General features: G+C 47.4%; 1 protein-coding gene across 2 annotated transcripts in view; it reads left to right on the top strand.

Moving 5' to 3' along the window:
• The window catches only part of CYRIA (CYFIP related Rac1 interactor A), a 72,761-nt gene that overhangs the window by 25,081 nt on the left and 24,702 nt on the right, over positions 1-22,978 (top strand). The window contains exon 3 of one of the 2 annotated variants that reach the window (XM_066589179.1): positions 20,597-20,676. In XM_066589179.1, coding sequence (XP_066445276.1) covers positions 20,607-20,676 — 70 coding nt within the window. In that variant the 5' untranslated portion in view covers positions 20,597-20,606. Of the gene's footprint in view, positions 1-20,596; positions 20,677-20,874; positions 20,955-22,978 lie in introns of both variants that reach the window. The other variant, XM_066589177.1, reaches the window with a different exon arrangement.

The raw sequence follows: 22,978 nt of genomic DNA on the forward strand, positions 1-22,978 counted from the left end.
CTTCAGAGGTCAGACAGTGGATTGGAAAGGGTTAATGTGAAGCTGGGTCTGCTACGGTAGGTTATGGACGGCCATGGTTTCTAACCCCTTAAGGACCAAGCACAGTAAATTTATGGCCCTTGGTCCCAAGCTTTAATTTCAGACAATAGTAAAAATATGGCACGGGATTAAATCTCCTGCAATGTAGCAGGAGTAGCTCGGGTCCTTGGCTATTAAGACACAGCCGAGGACCCCGAGGAGAAGGCAGTAGCCGTTTTTAACCACTTCTGCCTTCTCCTTTTATAGTTTACATAGCGCTCAATGAGCACTATGCAGTGAAGAGAGAAAGCAAAGTGTCCCTTCCGCTATTCAACCTAATGATCACATGAAAACTCCTGCCAAGGCACAGATGCGTGGTCCTAGCAGACCCAGATCAGCTCGGTTAGTGACTACTGTCATTACAGGGGGATGTTTTTTACCTGTAACTAGGGCTCCTAATGAATACCCCAGCTTAAAAAGAAAAAACAATGACAATGTGAATGATCCCCAGAGGTCTTGTGACCTCATGGGGTACATAGATGTTGGGGTGAAGATGATCATAAGAGCGAGGGTCCTGCGTCCTCCCGTATCAACGGAGCGGCAGTCGAGCAAGCGCATTGTCTTCCCATTCATCTCTCTAGGGCTGCCCGGACCCATCCTGTATCGTCCGGTGGTTTCAGGTTTGGGAGAGCACGGTCTACAATGGGGCGTATTCATTATTACTTGTGCGCCAGACTTCTGGCTTACAATTTTGGTGTACATTGCAAAATTGCAACTTTAATACTTTTTTTTTTTTAAACTCATGGCAATGCTGCTTTTAACAGTGGGTGGAGCCTAGTATTGGGGGGTCCGGCTACACGCGGCCCTTCAAATTTACATGTACAGAGATGCTTGCGCCTTAATACATTTGTCGGCAGTGTCCCCTTAGACCGGCCTAGGTAAATGTACCCCATTGGCGCTACAAGCTTGGTGTACGGTGCTGGCATGCGTTGTTGCACCCGCCATCCCTAGTTATCCCTCAGCTGGGTTTCAGAGTTGTGCCCCTCCTCTGGGCATGTTCCACACTTGCCTAAAAGTCATGTTTTTTTTCATGACTCCTCCCGCAGACACACTTCTGCCACTACCGGGGTAAGTATCCTTACTGATGGCGGGCATGTGGCTCCCAGGCCCAGTTTCAGCCCTCTCATCCTCTGCTTTGTCGGTCATGCCCCCCATGATGTTGCAGATTGCCGCGCACCCCCCTCGCTCTGCTCGGAGTCGTCTTCCTGGCCTCATGTCATTCCTCTCTCTGTGCGTCCTCCAAACCCACGCTGTACTCCGCTGCCAAGAAGACAAGTGCTGTTTGTTAAGTCCCCTCCATGGATTTTAATCCCTTTTGAGAGACACCATTATTATGTACTGAGGGGCGGTAAACCTTCTCCTTCTGCTGACTGTTCATTGTGAGGCCGGGCACGCACTTCCCTTTAATTTGCAGGACATTCGCCCCCCTAAAATTACAGAAAAGGAATTCTTTAACGACATTTCTTGCATCATTCCGCTTTTGTGCAAACTAATGGGCAAACCACGGTGCAGCTGCAATGCCAACCACAGGTGGTAAGACAACCATCAATGCATGACTGGGCTGCCGAGGCGAAGCGAGGGCCGCTGCGGGATTCTTCTGCACCTAGAACTGTGTGTCCCATAGAATATTGCAGGTCTGCTCTTCTATACTGGCAGGGCGCGTGAATCACACATGACTTAAAGGAGTTACTCATCATGGCATGAAGTGTCGCTGGGATGGGGCAGATCCCCAGGCGACTAATTTAAGTGATGTTATGTCTGCACCACAAGGAGTTGTGCGGGATACTCCCTGCTGTATGGGACCAATGTGGCAGACGGCCCTCCGTGCCAGTCATTCTGCTGTAGCAGGCCTTAAAGGGAAACTTCAGGGAAGAAAACTTTTTTTTTCTCCAGACTCTCTCTCTTCAAAGTCTGTGGGCTCCTAAAATAACGGTACATTCACACCGCTCTGAACACACAATAGGCTGTCTCTGCCCATCCCATAAACTTTGAATAGAGTAACAACGCTCAGGTGTGACCATTGAGCTAATCAAATAAGAGAGATGGAATAATACCTCCACAGCGCCACCTATTGGAAGGCAGCATTCCTTAAAGCCAAAGTTAGACTCTTTATTAGAGATGAGCGAGCACCCAAATGCTCGGGTCCGCATTATTCGAGTCGAGCTTCTCGTAAAAATTCGAGAGCTCTACTCAAGTAATGAACCCCATTGGCTACAATGGGAGACTCGAGCATCAAGTTTGGCAGAGTACGTTTGCTCAACTCTACTCTTTATACAAGCCTTGTAACAATGACTTGGGATTTAAAGCACTGTGGAGGTATTATTCCATCTCCCTTATTTGCATATTACCCAGAGGAGCATGAATAGCCTTTTGAGTCTCCCCACTCACCGTCCAGGTGCTCTCCCTAAGGAGAAAAGATAGCGTTTCTGACCCTCATCGATCTATTCAAACTCCTCCTGTGGTCATGCAGAGAAGTGGAATGGGAACTTAAGATCCCCATTTCTAGTGATCGGCGGGGCTCCCAGCAATTAGACATTGGCCGAACAACTTTCTTAGGTCAGTCTCACATGACCAAATTTGCATTTCGGAATTCTCACCCGCACGGACGAGCCGTGGTATTGCATGCATTCCGAAAATAGAACATTCGCTATGACCGCTCACATGAGTGGACTGTGATTTCCACTAACGGAAATTTAATCGCAGCATGTTCTATCTTTTTACGGATTCCGCACGGGCGACCTTCATTAGAGTCAATGAAAGCCGTCCGTCCCGCGGCCCTTCCGTAATTGACATTGCAGATAGGTCATGGGTACCCACGTTAGCGCAGGAAAAAAACTAATTTTTGAAAAACAGATCTGTACTGCGCATGTCCGATGGTGAGCTGTCCGAACCATCCGCATTACAGATTATACATCCACAATGCAGGTATGTATGGACGACGCACGGGGACATGGCCGGATTCCACTGTGGGCTCCGCATGTCCGGGTGAGACCGGCCTTAATTGGTATAGGGGTGGCTTAGCTTTTCCCCAACAGATGATATGGGAAAGAAGGAGTGAATTGCAGACACCCATTCGCCTGAGCCCATTCTTCGTGTGTATGGGACAGCTGGGGGAAACTTTTTGGCCGAATGATCTTTTATCCGATAGTTATTGGTGTGTGGGCTACTTAAAGGGGTGGTTTAAATATAAAAATCTTCGTCGTGGCATGGGTTAAAATAAAAAAAAACCCGCACATGTTCACCTGCCTTCACCATCCCTTGCACACCCCCTCCATCGCCTTGGTCACAGCTAACCGACTCCCGCTGCTTTGCCCCCATCCGCCAGAAATCAGGTGACCACTACTGCCAATCAGCGGGCGCAGCAAACTCCTGGCATCATGACACCTAAGATCTGAGCGCTAATGCCAGGACTTCAGAAGTTGACACTGCAACCTCTGATTGGCCACAGCAGGCATTTCTCATGGCGGTAGACGGAGTAAATAAATAAATCGTGGTATTTGTATAGCGCCAACTTATTTCGCAGCGCTTTCAGGTAATTATTACTTATTACCCCCCACCAAGCTGGGTTCTCAGTAGCAGGAGCCTGCTTGCTATGCCTAGGAGGGGGTAGGGTGGTTGTTGGCGGCACGATGACAGGTGAATACGCTTTGTTTTTTTTTACCTCGTGCCCGGCCCATAAATGTTTGTTTTTATATGGAAGCCACACCATCCCTTTAAGTGACCCTTCTTATAGGCTGGTTGTCACCTATATGTGTTATATCATGTTCGCATCTGATTGGGGCCTCCAGTGCCAGTCCGGCATAAGATGCCAGATGTTTATGGAAACCATCGGGCGCCGTTCGTGCCAGTCGTGTGCCGGATTCGCCACTAGTTATGGAAATAAAAAGCGCCGGTGTGACCCAGCCTCTCCTTTTGCTGGACTACGCAGCGTACCCCATAACCTTGACTTTTCTACAGTTTATTACTTTTTGTTTTTAACTTTTTGTTGTTTTTTTTTTGCTTCTTCACTCTTTTTAGAAAAAGTTTAATTAGTAGTTTGGACTCCTAATTCTCCCCTAGCTGCCAGTCCGCCGTGACGTCTAATAGTTGTGAGCTGCATAAATGAGTGTGCCACAAGGCTGTCATTGTGTGAGCGGCTCAGTATGGAGGGGATGTCAGACCTCCCTCCTCGCACAGAGCGCCCGCTGCTGTTCCTGGGATTTCCCACACGGGATGCCGGAGCTTTATTATAAGCGCATTGAAGGCTTCCACTTTATGTTTACTACATCCAGTACTGCAGCCCGGAACACGGTAAAATCAGAAGTTACATGAAGGCTCTGGGGCGGAGGGAGTCAACGCCAGGCATCCTACATGAGGAAGGTCCGTAAGCCCCTCGCTCCTCCGGGAGCTGTGACATCACCTTGTAGATAATGACCCTCCTTCCTTCTTCTTGCCATGGGCCGACGTGTTTGTATCTGGACCTCCATTATCGCCCATTACCAAAGCCTGTATCATCTCTCGCCCGTCTTACTCACAAATCTGAAGAATGTAGTCCAAGAATCGCGGAGGGGGAAGCCAAGTGGTTGCCATGCAACCTGGAAGTAACCGACTCCGTAGAATAAACTAGGCGGACTGTAAAATGAGAAATGAATGCTACATACTCCGGGCTAATTACCCTGTGTGAATCTCCTTATTGCTGCGCTGGGATTGGCCTTCAGTAGGTTTTTTGGGACTTGCGAGTATTTTTTTTGCAGAAACAAAAACTCGTCTGCTTTATTGCCAATCTCCTAAGCTTGACATGACACGCGTATATATATATTTTTTATGTGGATTTGCGCAGCGGCTGAACTGCGAGTCATTGTTAGGGCTAATGTCCATGGACGGATTATCGCTGCGGATTTTGCAGTCAGACACCCGCTGCGAATTTCGCAGCAATGTCCGTCCATAGACATGTTGTGGTAAACGATTCTCCCATGCCCACGAGCGTAAATCGACTGTGATTTTCCGCTCGCGAGGGAGAATCACAGCATGCTCTATTTTATGTGGAAATATGGTCAATGGAATCCGTCCATCCCACAGTACTTCCACTATAAGCACTGCGGAAGTACTGCGAGAATCCGCGTCACCGCCCAGTGCCGGCGCATCTCGCACTGCACTGCGTATACGTGCCGGCTTGCCGTGCGAGACACTCGCGGCAGATCCGGAGAGGTGAGTACAGGGTCTTGGGGAGAGGGGGAGGTGGGGGGGAACCCGGGTCTGATTCTACTGTGATATTTTGCAGGCATGCCATGGGCATGAGGCCTTAAATTAGTTTTTTTTTTTTTTTAATTAATTAATTTATTTTTTTTTTATTGTTTGCAAGAGATCGCAGTTCGCGGTTTTTTTTCCACCACCATAATTGATTTTAACCTTCAAATTCGCAGTGAATTCACAAATGTATTTGCGAATCATAAGCTCCCATAGAGATGAATGGAGCACATCCGTGCGTGATCTGCAGTAAAACAGAGCATGCTGGGATTTATTATCCGTGCGTGACATCCGCAAATCAAATAAAAACAAATCCGCACATGTTAAATGAAGTGCGGACAATAGGCGGCTTGATTTGCAGGGGGCCATGCGCAAATTCCAAAAAAATCAAACAACCCCCCCCCCCCCCCCCCCCGCGCCCCCCCTCCCTTCTCGCGGACTTTGGGCCTTAGGAAGTGATTCCAGGCTGCAAGAGTTGACTGTGACCGGCACCCTTGCTCTTCAGTTCATCCACTATGATAAGTTCTGCTGCTACCATATTTTCTTCTCCTTTCCCACGAATTACTGACATGGATCTGACTCGCCTTCTGCCCAGAATTTTTTATTTTTTTTTGCTAGACCTCGAAGTGAATCTGCTACCTCCTTGATGCCTGAGAAACTGAGGCCATGATATAAAATGCCCTCGGACAACAGAACAGACCGCTCCTCGGCCTCGCTCACTTGCGTCCATGGTTCTTGTTGAGAGGCTCTTGAACCCAGTCCACCCCTTCAGATAGATTTGGGATCTGTTTCCACCAACAAGAATTTTTTTTACTCGACTTGTTACCTTTTTTTTCTTTTGTTTCAAGATGTTTTCTGCCCCAATCAGACAGAATCATCTGCTGTAAGGATCTTGAAGGGCTGAATGAAGAAATTTTCAACACCATTTTTTATATTTTTGTCTTCTGGCAAGAAGGTTTTTTGAGCGGACGAATCCAGAAGAAACAATTTTTGCCTTATGGGGATTCCGATCTGATTTTTGAAAGCGTCTGATCCGGCCAAGCCTCTGAAATACAGTTTGTGTTTTTAACAAATGATCATTCATTATTTCTCAACTTGTAACAAGAAAGAAATCGTGGAGTTATGGAAAAACCTTCATCCGCTGTTCACTGAGGAATGCCACCATCTCCATCGGCACTTTGGTGAAGACCCCAGGAGCCGAAGAGATGCTGAAGGGAAGACACTGAAATTTTAGGATTGATCCTCCTTTTTTTTTATTGCAAATCTCATAAATCGCTGATACCAAGGATGTATCTGTATATAGGCGTCCTTCTAGTCCATAGCGCACATTAGGGAGCTCTGCGGTATGAGAGGGATGATGGGCTTCAAAGATTTCATCCTGGACTTCCTGTAAATATTCAACTTCAAGTCATTTAGATTTATCATTCTTCTGAAGACTTGTAAAAGAATCCGCTTAAATAGAAGCCGTTTCCTTGTTGATCTGGAGGTACTGGAACAACATAATAATCTTCCCCCCCACAAGATTGGCGTCATTCCTTGGAAGATGTTCCTGAAGTAGAATTTGGGTTGAGGAGGAAGCCTTTGCCTCATCCCACACCACATATGGGGTAGCATGCTTCTTAGGTGGCTTGTTTTAGGAAACCACTTCTTTTGTCTGCTGCCTCTTCTAATATTTTATCCAGCTCTGGTCCAGACACGTTCACCATTAACCCTTTCCAATCCACTGTCTGACGTCTGAAGACATAATGATTTAAGGCTGTTCAGCTCCGGTGTTGGAAGACGTCCGTCGGGGTTCTCTTACTGTATATTGCCAGCCTTTCTGTTGTCAGGGCCTATCCAACGTGTCACCTCATGCAGTACTGGCTTTAGCCAGCATATAGCGCCATTGTATAATGGCAGAAAAAGAGTAAGTCCCCTAGGAAAACCAGGATACAAATTGGATTGGAAAGGGTTAAACCCTATGGCACATAATTTATTTCTAGAAATGTATCACCCGACCGTAGCTTGAGCCATAAGGCTCTACGAGTGGCGTTAGTAGGGGCACCAAATCGTACAGATTCCGCAGATGCGTCTGCAAGAAAACCAACAGCCATTTTCACTAAAGGGATCTAATCTAGAATATCCTCACAAGGGGTCTTGGATCTCAAAAGTTTTTCTAATTGATTCATCCAAAGGACCATGGAACTCCTCACAGAAGTAGTCGCAATATTCGTTTAAATGACTCTTCCACATATTTCCTACGTGATTTCTTTTGTTCTGTCGGAGCATTTAGGCCCATTGTCCAGGGGCGGATCTCATTTGCCAAATCCAGGCGGGTGACCCACAAGATCCGCAACTCAAGCTGCCCATAGGGAAGCATGGGCGTCCCCACATAAGTTAAAGCATGCGGATTGGTTTTGTGGACCTTTTGGACCTTTTCGCACACATTTGCAAGGTAGAAAATAGAAGACCCAGACAGGCACACAGAAGACGTGGACGGGTAAGCAGGGTACTCAGCCGCGGGCAGGGTCGGATTCCACTGCGAACTCCCGCATGTAGAATCTGATCCGCCCGTGGACAATGGGCCTGAGGCTAGTTTAACTGGGGAAAAACAGGTTTTTATGGGCCTTGGGTTCTACTCATGGAAATATTAGCAGCGGAATGTCCCCCTGATTTGGGCTGCCCTGCGCTTGCGTTCCATCTTGGTACAAACCAGGGAAAGATCCTAAACCTGTGTCCAGAGTTCTGTGCATTACACATCGCCCCAATGTTATATCTCAGGAGGGGAAGTGTTCTCGCCAGCGTTGCCTCCTCTCGCTATAACGATCAGTGCGATATTCAAACTTCCATCGACGTGACCTCACCCGCAGGCCCTGCTAACGAGCGCATTATCGCGCAAAACTGTCACTTCCAACAAAGGATGCCAGTGTGCAGGAGCCCAGAATCCCAGCCTCAGGAAGGAGGGAGCCAGAGATCCCGACCGATCCACCATCATAGTCCTTTTGGTAAGGGCCGCATACAGTAGGCCTCTGTGTGGCCTTCGCTCTGTAGGGGCAGGAGGACGCTGGGCAGGTTCTAGTGGTCGGGGTTATTCAACCTTTGTACTCTCGCCCCCGATAGAAGGTTGGGGCTATCTCCATTGGGTGCTTCCTCTGGATTAGTCTGAGGCCCTTGCAATGCTTAATCTTACCTGCAGGGGGCTGACTACTAACTGTCAGGTTCTTCCACATTGCTGATGGAGGGGTGTTGTGACAGTGGCTAGCTTAGTGACAAGGGGCATTGTAGGAGAAAGGGCTAGTCTAAGGGTGGTTTCACATCTGCGCCCAGGGTTCAGCTCTCCTGGTCTGTTTGGGGAGCATGACTGGCTGAGGACGGAACCAGACATTGCTGAATGGAACCCATTGGCTATTGCGGGGTCCGTTCGGTTTCCGCTCAGCTGCCCGTTCTTTTTAAAGGGTTTTTCGAGTTAAAGGAAACCTGTCAACTGGTCCGCAATGCATTAAAATACAAAACCAGCAGTTGCCTCTCCCCGTTTGCCCGTTGGCTTCGTTGTCTGTTTGCAGGCAGCTGAGGCGTCCCATAAACCTGCTGCAGCAGCAATGACGGCGCTCAGCGATGATCACCGAGTGCTGCTATTGGCTGCTGCAGCTTGTCTGTAGACGGGCTGAGCAAGAAAATTGTCACAGGGAAGCTGGAGCCGGCAGTGCAGGACAACTCGGGGAGGTGAGGAACTGCTGATTTTTTTTTTTTTTAATTTTAATGCATGTGGGACCCGTTGACAAGGGGATTCCTTAACTCCGACAACCCCTTAAACCGCAAGTCATATGGCCATACTGTAAATTGCACTTATGAAACTTGGGTGCAACTCACCTTGGCACAGTACAAGGACACCGCTACACGGACCTGCATACTGCATGCACAAGTCTCGTCCACGAAAACCGATGACAATGGGGCATGCATTATTTTTCACGTCCGAAGCTCCATAGGGGGGAGAAAAAAAAGTCCACAAGCTCATGGTTGGGGATCTGCAAGAAAGTGTATCTGTGGATCTAGTGGGTCATTTTGTCCACATAGATGGCACTCTTCCTTACAGCACCTTAGGCTGAAGTATGCCACCTACAGGGTAAGTGCAGCATTACACGCTGTTCAGTCACATTTTAGCCCGTAACTGCTAGAACTCTTGTTTGTTAGCGCATCTCTGCTATATATGGGGTCTGGGATGTCAATACACCCCAGTAGGCATCATGAAAGGGTCTGGCATCAGGAGAGACGACGACCTCTAATATTTTATGGGGGACAGTTAAAAAGTTGAAACTTTTTACTTCTCCCTAATTCCCCAAGTTGTGCCCAGATTGTCTCTGGAGCGCCGGTCCGCTCGTCGCCCCCCCTGCAGCAGACCTCATTAAAATGTCCATTGATCCCATCTATTCTGGATTAAAGTTGACCTTTTATCATGGATGTAAAAATGGATTTGTGCGCAGCGGTGTCACCGCCCCGAGGAGCGCGGAACGGGGATGGCAAATAGGACATCATCTAGTAGGGAAGACGCGGCAGCCGATGCTGTCCTACGTAATAGATGGCAGGTAAATATATTGAGAAGCTAGAACTCCATGCAGATGTTACCCAGCAGCAAGCAGTGCTAACCACTGAGCCACCCTACTGCCCTTTATACCAGAACTACCACCTCTTTCCCAGCGCCACTCTTGTCTGACGTAAGGGAGGGATAATAATGGGTCTATCACGCTTGTGCTTGGCCTTATATAATAACTAGCATAGCACTGCCTTACCAAATATGTGAGCTTTGTGCTCCACCTAGTGGTCACCTTGTGGAATAATACATGAGCCAAGTAATGTGATGGGATTTCCTGGTTCAGACAATGTCAGGCATTGTATGCAGCAGAAAGCCCCCTTGGTGCAGATTTTGAAGCTTTACCGCGTATTTGTGTGCGGAGTTCACCAGATCGTGAATTACGCATGTCAGTTTTCACGCGGGTTTTGTGCGGATAATTTCCGCAGCTTCTGGATGATATTGTCAAAATGTCTTGCATTTCGTTGCTACTGTAAATGCTGCGGAATTTCTGCACGGAGCGTCCACCCGGAAATTACACGGCCCACCCTCCCCGTCTGGGACCCCCTCCCTTATGAAATCCATTGGCTGAATGAATAGAACGTATGATGAACTCTAATGGTTATAATGGGGTCTGTTTTTTTTCCATTCAGGACTTTAGCGGAAAATAGCCATGAAGCCCCGAATACTGATATACACCTACATTTACACGGGCGTATGCCATTTTTGTCTGTGAAAATGCACTTTTTTTTTTTTTTTTTTTTTTACAGCGTGTTCCTGTGAGATTTATTTTGGCGCCCATGTGTGCGTTTTTACATCCGTGTTGCATACGCATTTACTGTGCTTTTATTTTATATGCATATCTGCAGCAAATGCTCTCCATAGCATGTTACGGAAAAACGCTTTTTCCTGTATGGTTACGGAATGCTCTATTTTTGCACCGATGGCTTCCATTGAAGTCAGTGGAAGCCGTCTGACCTGCGACCCGTCCACAATTAAATTGCAGTCAGTGTGCGGATTCCACCTCATCACCTGGGTGGGGGAGTGGGGGTGTGAATCTACTGCGAATGTGCGATGGCGAGCCACCGGGTCCATCATCAATAGAGATGAAGACAAGACTAAACGGTATGTGCAGACACTGCTGCTGTCAGGACCAGATTCCGATGCGGGCTCCGTCTGCAGGCGGCCATGGGGGTTTCACAAGATACGTTTTTCTTCTCTGCTCTTAGGACAGAAGAGAAACACTGAAAAATGAACACTGAAGTGAACACCAGTGTATACTCGGCCAAAGCCTCACACACACCGATTATAGTTTGAACGAACGACTGACCAAATTAGTGTCACTTGCATAGAAATGCTGAACATTTAAATGTACAGCTAATCATCTGAAATCCTCTCCATTTCCCTCATTAGCTAAAGTAAACACTGTATATGTTTGATCAGGCGGGCGTGTGTTTATACGAGGAATCTCTGGCCTGCAGGGTTTTAATTAGTAGGAAGATAAGCCATTGTCTACCACTCCATGAGTAAACAAGTAGTCATTGTGTTCAGGCAAGGCAAACAATCGCCCCTCCCCTCAAGTTGTTCAGTCTTGAAAGACTGAACCAATGCCATTTAAAGTAAGCGAAAAGCAAATGAAGGAACGACCATTTTTATGAAGGCTGAAACTCAACGACAAATGAGCAAACAGCGCACGATGGCTTCACACTTACACGTAACGGCTAGCGTGCAAATCCTGAGCGATAATCGTTGCATGTAATTGAGCCTTAATCCCAGGAGGTTCCACCGGCGCTTTCGCACACATCCGCAGTGAAGAGCTGGACAGCTAAGCGCGGTCTGCTGCGGGCTCCCGCATGTGGAATCCAACCCACCTGTGGACATGAGGCCTTAGGCGGGTTCACAATGGGTGGAATTTCCGTGCAGACTTTCAACACAGAAATTCCGTCTGCAATCTAAAGCCTGAGACTACAAAAACCTGGTCCACACACTGTGGGCGCTCCTCCATGGCTCCTCAGGAAATCTGGGTCTAATATACATACGGATCCGCAAATCCGCAGCAGAAAAGTGCAGCCAATTAGTACAACAATGTTTCCGAATCGGATTGTCCCCGTGTGTATAGCTTTACTGCGGAAGGTGCTGATTTTACTATTCCAGAGGGTTTGGGGACAAATGACGGATTCTGGCCGATTATTTCTATTGTTTTTAAAACAATAGGAGTGAAGATGATCACATGATCATGTAACGGCATCGGGCGACGCGTACCCTGAGGACCCAAGACAGGATCTCGCCTTCATACACTGTTAATTACCGATTACTGTTTTCAGGTAATTTGGCGGTTTTTTTTACATTTTCCTCCAGCAGGGGGCAGCAGACGACAGCAGATCGCCCTCACGTATAGGTCTATAGGGTAGTCTGTGAGTCGTAAGCGTCTCCTTCTCAGGAAATCCACGGAGTAGCATTGCAGGGTTGTCAAAACAGCTGCACAATGTCTACTTCTGTGTGTGTTTGGCTTTCTGGTTTCCGCGGACAATACCTTTCCTCATACAATACGGGGCTTTGTCCTCCCGCTGCCAGCGGTTATTACCCAGCCGCTCGCATGCCATTGTCTCCAACCCCACTACTGCTCAGCACTATTAGCTATTCAGACATTCTCCACGCTGCTTGCAAGTTGAGTCTTTTTTAACCTTTTGCCACAAGTTTAGTTTTAACACTTTGATGTTCTTTTCCTCTTAGTCAGCGCATACATATTCTGCAGCGCCGTACAGGGATTCGCTATCCCCTATGTGCGGTCCATGCCAAGAACATACTAAAAGGTTCACCGAAGAAAACTCCTAGCAGATGTTGTCCTCGGTCAGATTTGACCGCAGCGCTGCAAGGCAACAGTGCTAACCACTGAGCCACCATTGTCAGCAGTTTGTCAGAGACCAGCAGGTCCCGGCGCTTGTGCTCCCGTCTTCAGTAGTCCCATTGAAGTGAATGGAGTGGAGACGATCCTGCGCAGCCTCCTTCACCCGCCGGGCTGGGATGCCTTTCATTGTTTTGGTGGCTGCAGGGATTCCCTGCATTGTTCTAGCGCTCTCCGTTGCTAAGCTCCCTCCCTCGCCAATGTGCGTTTTTTGTTTTTTTTTCCCGTGGATGCGAAGCGGTTTAGTGTCCCTTCAGAGAAGTAGCGATGCTCCGGCACGGCTGACCGTAGGATCGGCGAGTGTTTCCCATTTCAATGGGAAGCCTTGCATTGCACCCGCGGGCACATGACACTCAGTGCGACGCTTTTGCCGACCCCATTAAAAACCATGGGCAATGTGTTCCAAGGGAACGCCCCAAGATAGGACATGCTGTGATTTATTGATTTATTTATTTTTTACTCTTCCCCCGCACCGCGATGCGGAAAAAAATTGCTCATTTACGAATATATGGGATTTATATTTGTGCAATGTGAGATACACAAGTCTCGCCGTGTGAAAGTGGCCTTTGGCAACCTTTTCGCAGCATCTGAAAAAACACACCGCTTTGCATACATGGGCGCGTCTTAACATGAAAATAAGGGAGATGGAACAATATCTCTGCAGCGCCACCAATTGGAAGGCAGCATTCCTGCAAATCTATGTTAGACTCTTTATACAAGCCTTGTAACAATGACCGGGAATTGAAAATCAAGCTAGAATCCATACACAGACAGCTGTTTCGGGGTATTTGCCCCTTATCAGTATGCAGTACGTTTCTGGCTTGACTAGTGAGAGGCCTGTAACGCGGGTCAGGATCTTTTCTCCTTAGGGAGAGCACCCAGATGGTGAGGGAGGTGACTTTTATAAGGCCATTCATGTTCTTCTGGGTAATATGCAAATAAGGGATATTACCTCTACAGCGCCACCTATTAGAGGACCATTCCAATCGGTGGTGCTGCAGAGGTATTGTTCCATCTCCTTTATTTGCATATTACCCAGAGGAGCATTAATGGCCTTATAAGTAAGTTTCTTCACGTGAAAAGGGCTTAAAAAACGACGTGTTCGAATCAAGACTTTACAAGAAAAAGGCTTTGCGTCCACAGGTAAAACGCATGTTGACGAGCGCGATATCAGGCTGGGCTTCTCACCCCAATATCGTGCTCACCCGTGTGAATATAGCCTTAAAGGGTATTTCAAAGGCTGAATGTGTTTTACCATCCACTGGATGGGTAAAAACTAATGGATTGGTGGGAGTCCAACCCCTGGGACCCCCACCGATCTGGGGTAAAATGGGCCCCCTTTCTCCATTCCTCCTCACTGTGGGCCCACAGTACGGAGTAGATTTAATGGCGCATTGGCCGTGCCACGTGCTGCGCCGCGCCATTTATTTTCATTGGGATTACCGGAGATGGCTATTGCCATCAGTACCATTAAAATGAATGAAGCGGCCGCTGCGCCACCAACACTTCATTCAGCAACATCACTGCAGGTGGGAGAAGCCACACAGGCGTTTGGGGAAAAGAGACCCCCATTCTTGGGATATTTGAGAGTTCCAGCAGTCGGATCCCCACTGATCTATCAGTTTTTACCCATCCGGTGGGACTGTAGTCTCCAGAATGCCCCTTTAAGTTAACGAGAAACAAAAGGAGGGGGTACAGCTGAATGCCTTAGGCCGCCTGCAGACAGCCGGCTGTGAATTCTCGCTGCGGGACCAGACCCGAGCCCCTGCAGGGACCAGTGCAGCACTCGCCTGCTTCCGCGGCTCTGTCTCTTTGATGTGCCGGCTGCCGCCCAGCCGACGCATACGCAGAGCCGTTGGCCGGGGAGTGACATTTATAGAAATAGAGCATGCCATGATTTGTTTTCCACGTGTGATTTCACGCGGACAAATCGCGTCAGTTTGCCTAGGATTGCATTTTCTAACGCAATTCTATGGCAGCGGCCACGGGCGGAAATTCTGCGGGAAGTCCCGTCGTGGAATTTCCGCCCGTGTGCAGGGGGCCTTTGGCTGGGTTCGCACAGGGCGGATTTGCCGCGGAGTTTTACTGTAACAAATCCGCCTGCGGCCGCTAATCCTAGTGTTAGCCAGCCATATTGACGAGACTTGTCAAAAATCTCGTCCATACAGGACGGCCAATCCGTCGTGGCAAAGCTGGCACTGTGGCGTGGCTTCCCTGGCCGCAGCATGTCTACCTTGTTTTCTGTTGCGGCCGCGCTCTCCTCTATGTAGGAGCCGGCCGAAATGGGAAAGCACGCGGCCAAGCCACTCCAAAACCCACAGCTAAGTGCCACGAGTTTTGAAGCTGCGCTTTCCCGGTGGTTTTTCGCTGTGGCCAAACGGCGAGATTTCTGCCGAGAATATGTCCCGTGGGAACCCAGCCTGACAAGAACTGCATGTTGTGGCTAACCTATCAACGTCTCTGGGAAATAATGAGCAATCGTCTATCTTGGGGCTGTCTCACACGAGCGTATGGGAATTGCGTATTCTGTGCGTGCGCCTAATATACGGTACCAGTTTCCCATTGAGCAACATGGCCACTTACACAAATTACATAAATGGTGCGCTCGAGAAAAGTCTCAGTATGTTCTATCTTGGCACGTATTCTACGCCAAGATAGTATGTGGCAATCTTGTTGCGTCCTGCCACGCGTATACCTCGCAGCCCGTATACTGCGCAATACTCCTGTGAGCCTGGCCTAAAAAGAAAGTTTGTTGTTTTGAGATCCGTTTTATCCATAAACGGCCACAACTTAACATACGTCACACTCGCCGGTCCCCCGCCGGTAGCAGCGATAATCGGTTCACGTGTGAACAGCCTCGTGGCTTCCGTAAATGTAAGTATTGGTACATTGTCGCCGTGTATGTTGCGGTCGCCGCTTTGTCAATAGCCTCATTGACCTGGAAGAAGGATTAGAGCTCGGCCAACGCCAGGCCCGGTACCCGCGGGCACGCTCCCATTAGATGCAGCAGATTGAGGTGGCGTCCTCGCCCCTGGTTAAGCCTGGAAGCCACAGTCTCCAGCTCCTGTCTGCTCCGTAATGTGGACACGTTTATTACATTTACAACAGCCCAGCGTCTACTAAACAAACGTACGCCCTTAATTCACATGACTGGGCTTAATCACATAACCAGCGAGCCCCCGGGGAGATCCTGCGCTGCGCACAAAGTAAACAAATCCTCCTCGCCACCTTCCCCGCTCAGATAAGGTTACACATTGTGGGCCTTTATTAACCGAAAATAAAAACAAGTTTTCCTTCGGCAGACAAGCGCCGGCCTTTTTCCTTTTCATGGTTTTGCACAGGCCGGGGTCGATCCTGCGACCGCAGCTTACGGGAAAATAAACAGACCCTCACATATACGCTTTCTAGCGCCTTTTCATCACTGGAAGTTTGGTGGGTTTTATTAGAAAAGGCTGGAAGTATCCAGGTTATCGGGGTTAATCTTTCCCCTCGCAGTCGGTAAAGCTGTCATTTGTTATGTATGCTGTAGGTGGTCGGATAGAGTTCTCTCGTGCCCCGTTTTAGTGCACATGTTGGGATATATTCGGGATTTTTGCGTTAAAGGTAAAACGGCAAAAAAAATATGTAGACGCTGACACAGACTACGTCGGTGCCGGACAAGAACGCGTGCAAATGGATTGAACTCTGCACAGAAGGGTCGGCATCCATTGTCCCATATGGGTGTCAAAGAGCTGCTGCAAAGGAGGTGGTTTTTGGGGGTGATGGGGGGGCTCTCTTTACGGACACACAAATTGCGCATATGAGCGTCAATCAACGATATAACAAGTCATTCAGTTTAACCCTTCCCAGTCCAATTTGTATTCTGGTTTTCCTAGGGTGCTTACTCTTTTTCTGCCGTTATACAAAGCCAGTACTGCATGAAGTGACACATTGGATAGGCTCCGACAGCAGAGAGGCTGGCAATATACAGTAAGAGAACCCCAACGGATATCTTTCAACATCGGAGCTGTACAGCCCTAAATGATAATGTCTTCACAGGTCAGACAGTGGACTGAAAAGGGTTAAAGGAGGGAAGTAGAGGACAGAGTTAACATAGTATGTAAGGCCGAATAAAGACAATGTCCATCTATTTCAGCCTGTTTATCCTCCTATGTTGTTGATCCAGAGGAAGGAAAAAACCCCAAGAGCAGGAGCCAATTAGCCCATCTGGGGGAAAATTCCTTCCCAACTCCCTAATGGCAATCAGACTGTTCCCTGGATCAACCCCTAATAGTTCTTACCTGCTTGTATACCCGGATTAACAATTAACCTAAGATTTATATCCTGTAATATCCTTCCCCTCCAGAAAGGCATCTAGTCCCCTCTTAAACGCCTCTATGGATTTTGCCATCACCACGTCCTCAGGCAGAGAGTTCCACAGTCTCACTGCTTTTACAGTAAAGAACACTTTTCTGTGTTGGTGATGAAACCTGCTTTCTTCTAGAGTTGGAATGTGGGAACAGTCATTCGCTACCTGCAATCGTTAGTGTGGCCGCTCTTTTTCCCTGTATGTTGGCCACACATCCCGCACAAGGAGATGACCTGCCGACAGTTGAGGATTTCTGTGATGGCATAAAAGATCCGATCCGCCCGTTTGTCAGTGGATTGCAGACATACAGTATATACGCAGGCTGGTAGTCGGGCACGCTTTTTTAGCAATACGCTCGGCCTTTCACTTCAGTGGGAACCATGTCGTACTACATTGTGTAGGAATCCTGACACCGCGTTTTTAGGCCGGCTTCAATCGAGCGTACGCATATTCGTGCAGATTAGCGTAGCACTTTTTGTGGGACGAGTTATGTTTTGTTTTTGTGCACAGATCGGTGCATTTTACTGAACTCGTTGCCCCAGCAAGGCATATTCATTTGTGCGTGGCAGAAGTACGCACTGATTAAAATGGCTAATTGGTCTGTGAGTTCTAGATGTGTTCTTTTTTTCCAGCAGAATTGCGCAGCGTTTCACATTTGCGCACCCTCCATTGACTCTATAATCGGGACCTTTGGTGGGCAGATACATAGAAAAATAGAAAGTGCAGTGTTTTGGGGTTTTTTGCACGCGACCAAAATGAAATCAATGCGTTCTATCCTATGCATGTTGCACACACTTCACACATCACTGATTTTGCTGCAGGTTTTGTCTTGGGTTTTGAAGTCAGTTGAGAGGGTGAAATCTGGTATAGATCTGCACCAAAATCTGTAGTAAATCAGCAGTGTGTGAGTGCCCCCTTAGGCAAGTGGCATACTAATGTAACTGCAAGTTGCACACAAAACACTTGGGTACAACTCTAATTGCAGCAGACAGCACATGGGCACTAGTCGTGTGCTGTCCCATACATTGGCGTGTCCTTCTTGTCCATTGAGATGGACAGGAATAGGATATGCCATACGTTTTTTCACGTGGACCATGGGACCATTTCTGTAGTATACTTGCATTAAAAATGTTGTTGCTTTATCACTGTAAATCTCGTTTTGAAGTGGCGGCCATTAGTCGTCTCCCTTCCAGCTTTTCTGCAGTCCACTGTATTGTTGGGTACACAATTTCTTTAGTAACAAGAACATGGGGAGGCTATCTTCACAAGCGGCTCCCTTGCACTGAGGCTGCAGGCTGACAGATCTGTAGACACTGTGATAACTATCTCCATAGTCTCTGCCTCCCCTGTGTGTGTATACATGTACACACATTTTATTGGGTTTGTTCACCATTTGGCCAGAATGCAGGAATTGTCCTGGGAAAGCACATTGGCGGGCATTCAGATACTACCTTCCATGCTGATTGGACCACAGACAGGGCAAGAAAGTGCAGGACAGTAAACTACTGGCAGAATGCTAGACTTGCTACTTTCAGGAGGGGCAAATGGCAGAAAAATAGGGAAGACCACCTGAAAACCAGAACCTACGGACATGAAATAGGGTGCAAACAGCAGCAAATGAAGAGGGTATGGAGAACTTCTTGAAAACTTGGGTACACTTTAAGATTCTGCTTTGCAAACCAGTGGCCGTATGTATAGAGAATTGTATCCACTTAGGAGCATTGAACGAATTAGACTAAGTCTAGAACCAGAATGGACCATAACAAACTAAGAGTAGATGAGAAGGTGAAATAACAGTTGTGATATGGCTAACGATCCACATACATGTTACCTTCTGGGCACAGCTAAACCCAGACTAGTTGCCTTATTTGATTAGAATGTTTGGAAGAAAACGGCAATGTTTTTCTGAATTTGGACAACCCCTTGAAGAGGGCTACTTTGTGTAACAAAGATCGTTGCAGTGCATTATTAGTACTGCAGTGCACAGTCTCCATTTCAGCATCACAGCATGTCTGTGTACTGACCCAGCGACCCAGCAATCGGCTAATCTGTGAGAGTCACCGGTAATGGACTCCTTCTTGATGACCTATCCCGACGATGGGTCATACAGTTTGTCGTACAACTGCTTTTAACTTCCTCTCTCACCCAGCTGCTCATGAGTAATTGGTCTACAGCAGAACTTTTGAGGGAATGTTTCCATGGTCCAGCAAGTCTCTGTGGTTCTGATCTGACTTCCAGTATTGTTGCAGAAGGTCCCTTCACGACTAATGTTCTTACATCCACTCCTACAAGGTTTAATTTGTGCATTGATTTTGCTCCTTACATCGTTCAGTAAATTCCTTGTATAATCCGATATCCAATCGGTGGTGTAGGTTGTCCTCCTCGGTGCATCGTGTACCCAAAAAGTATCGATTCTATCAGTATAAAGACGTCGCATTGAGTTGGATCTTGTTACATGACGGTGCACTCGCCAAGAAGTCCTTCAGACCCCGTCGTGTAGTCAAGTTACAGAAGGAAGCACTCAACTCAAACTTGGTTATTTTGGTTAGACTGGAAATGCAAACTCAGAAGCTGAAGTTCCCAAAGTGGGAACTAACTTTAATGAGGTGTTCTCTTCAAAGATCTTGATAGCATAGTGCCTACATGAGTGAGGAGCAAGCTTTTGACAAGTTCTGTTCAGCCGAACTTGTGCAAAAAGTTTGGTTCCGTCCGAATTTGTTTGAACTGAACCAGAAGTTCATGAAAACAGTTTTGGGTGGAACAGTGCTAAAAGCTCAATTCTGGTTTGTGCCGAATTGAACTTTTAGCCAAGTTAGACCCAAACTGGCTCTACTGGTTAGGTTTGCTGAACACCAGTGTCTAATCAGCAGAGTTGGTGGTTATGCCATCTCACTTCTGTTGGCTCAGCTGTTTTCTCTGGGTAGCCACATGGGCGATCATTGATTCAAATGGCTATTCATGTGGCCAACCAGAAAAAGCAGAGTGGAGGCAACGTGAAACAAAGTGGTTCCTGGCGGCCCTGCCTCTTCTCTCAAGCGATCGATGGGGATCACACTGATCAAGGGGTTCTCTGGGGAGGGAAACGCTAACCTGATCCAGTTTTGGGTCCAGCGCTTCTGGCCCCTCTAGTTCCGACACTAGGTCATGTGGTGTGGACCTCTCAATTCTTGGGGACGTTTTAGCATGGGGCTGGCTGTTTGCGGCAAAGCGGTTACTAAAACCAGTCCCCTTTTCGGATTCTGCATCAACCATGACCAAGAAGGGGGCTGCCTTAGTTATTGAATTGACGTCCTCAATATGGAGAGGGTCCATATCCATTTGCCTCGTGTCAGAACCAAGCTGCCACCATCGCTGGTCTACAGCTAGACCGGGTACGCTTCTTCCACCCTGCCAGTGATTGGCCACAGGTTGTAAGGGCATATGTTATTTGGTCTGATGATTGCCTTTAACCCATGCATTGATTGTTGTGTACTGTTCTGTATTATATCACCAGGTGTGCTGGGATGGGTAATCTTCTTAAAGTGCTAACCAGGGAAATAGAAAATTATCCACATTTTTTCCTGGATTTTGAAAGTAAGTTTTCTGCTAAATGTGTCACAAGACAATCGGTGAACTTTCTTCTTCTTTCTTGGGCTGATGAGACAGGATGTGAGCCACCATCTCTGCACCGGAGACTGCCATCTGCTTGCATGTCTACTCTTATATCTCATACACTTAGCACCTCTTTCCTTTTTTTTTTCTCTTTTTTTTATTTTTCTCTTCCTTTTTCAGGAGCCAAATGGGAAATCTTTTAAAAGTTCTTACATGCACAGAGCTTGATCAGGGACCAAACTTTTTCCTTGACTTTGAAAGTGAGCACACCTCTTGCTTTGGTGGTGATGATTTCTTTTACTAACACTGTTGCATGTTGACTTCTGCATGCTTTCTGAAGATTTGCAAGCAATCTAGATGTTCAGACCAATGGTGAAAAAATCTTGGCCATGGCTCAGAGGATCCTGTGAGGGGGTCGGAGGCGTTGAAAATCTGATATATGTAAAAGCGGTTGGTCTACCAATGTTGATCGGCCCTTTGGGATATAACCGTCAAATTAAAATGACTCCTCATCGTAGGGTAAGGCTGTGGTGTAACATCTGCTCTTGGCTGCCCTAAAGGCCCTTCCATACGCATTTAGAGTTTAGTCATCCAAACCCGCTCATTAAGGCTGTGCTGGACGACTCTGTATATACGGACGGCTCAGCTTCCCTTGACAGACTACGTTGGGAGAGAGAAGTATCAGGGGCGTTACATTTTAGTGCGTGATCCTTTTATCCAGGAGATAAGCCACCGCCGGAGCTGTCGGACTGTAGAATATGTAAATGCGGCAGCATATAAGGGTGCAACTAGTTATTCAACATATACCAAGAACTTTAGTAATCCATGTAGCCAGTTCAGGCAACGTTTCGGCCAGACATTGGCCTTCATCAAGCCATTTGACCAAACAAGGAGTCCATGCTGAAAATGGAGCTGTCGGACTGTGACTTAAAGATACCTTTTATGCAGGGCAACTAATAATGGCCAAATAATCACTAAAAAGAACAAATTCTACCAACAGTGGCTCTTAAATTTGATAGTAGTAGCACATTAAACTTCAGTGTTTACAGTGAGCGTTCACTATCCTACCAAAAGTAATTGAACACCTGAGCAAGAATCAAAAGTAGTATTTACTTACATATGTTAATACTTAGTGGGGCTCCTCTGGCCCCAATGACATCCCATACTCTCTGTGATATATATTCTACTAATGTCTGATGCACTTCAACTGATATTACCCTCCATTCACCCTTCAAACGTCTGGCAAGTTCTCTCAAAGAAGATGGGCGCTGTTCATATTTCCTGTCCCGACATTCCAGTTCGGTAGGGTTCAGCTCACGACTCTATGCTGGCCGGTTGAATCGTGGAACATCCATAGCCTTAAACCAGCATAAAACTGTGTTGGATTTTTTCACGAGGCGCGTTGTCTTGTCGGAAGTATGGCCGACCATTCCTAGAGTATTACCACATTGTCAGCAGCACATCGTTGTCTGGAATGTCAAGGTACACCTCCATGTTCATGGTTCTTACCACTACAACCAACGGACTGAGACCATGCCACGCAACACATCCCCAGACCATAATGAAATATCCCCCTCCCCCCAGACTCCCCATACTTAGCCATTAGCACAACACACGTGGACAAAAGGTGATCCCTAGGAGTCCTCCACACAGGGGAAGGAATGGCTCTTGCGAGGGTTACCCTCACACCAGTGATCCCAGCCACTGTACTGCAGCGCCACCCTGGTGTGTCATGAGGAGGGGGAGCACATTCTTTTTTTTTTTTTTAAACTACTGGCCAAAAAATGTTTGCAGATGGGTGCCACAAGTCGAAAAATTTGAGAGCCCGATCTCTGTAATTATGGGGAGCGATCCAACATTTCACCATGGAAGCTTTTGTGCTGAGATTCTAGGTTGTTGCAAATCTGTTTCTGCATGTATATTTCTTCCTGCCTGTGTTGGTCTAATTAACAACAATTTTCTTATTTTTCACTAAAACCAAAAAAAAAAAAAGTTTTTGGCGGTATGAATGTAACTTTCAGTCCCAAGTGTTGGTATACTCCATCCTGTAAGGATCAAGTAAAAGGGTTGTCCCATGAAAAGATTATGCCTTATCTTGTAGGAAGGGGATAAGGATCAGCTTGGTGAGGGTCTGGCTGATGAGACCCTTACCGATGATTAGTACGGGGGTCCACGTGTCCCTGAATGAATGTTAACAGTATCACCGGTCTCTCGCAGTCCCATAGAAGTGAACGGACTGATAGTTTGCATGTCTGATCGCCCCCTTGTAATTTTCAGACACCCA

The sequence above is a fragment of the Eleutherodactylus coqui genome, chromosome 1, assembly GCF_035609145.1.
Source record: "Eleutherodactylus coqui strain aEleCoq1 chromosome 1, aEleCoq1.hap1, whole genome shotgun sequence".
NCBI classification, from domain to species: Eukaryota; Metazoa; Chordata; class Amphibia; order Anura; family Eleutherodactylidae; genus Eleutherodactylus; species Eleutherodactylus coqui.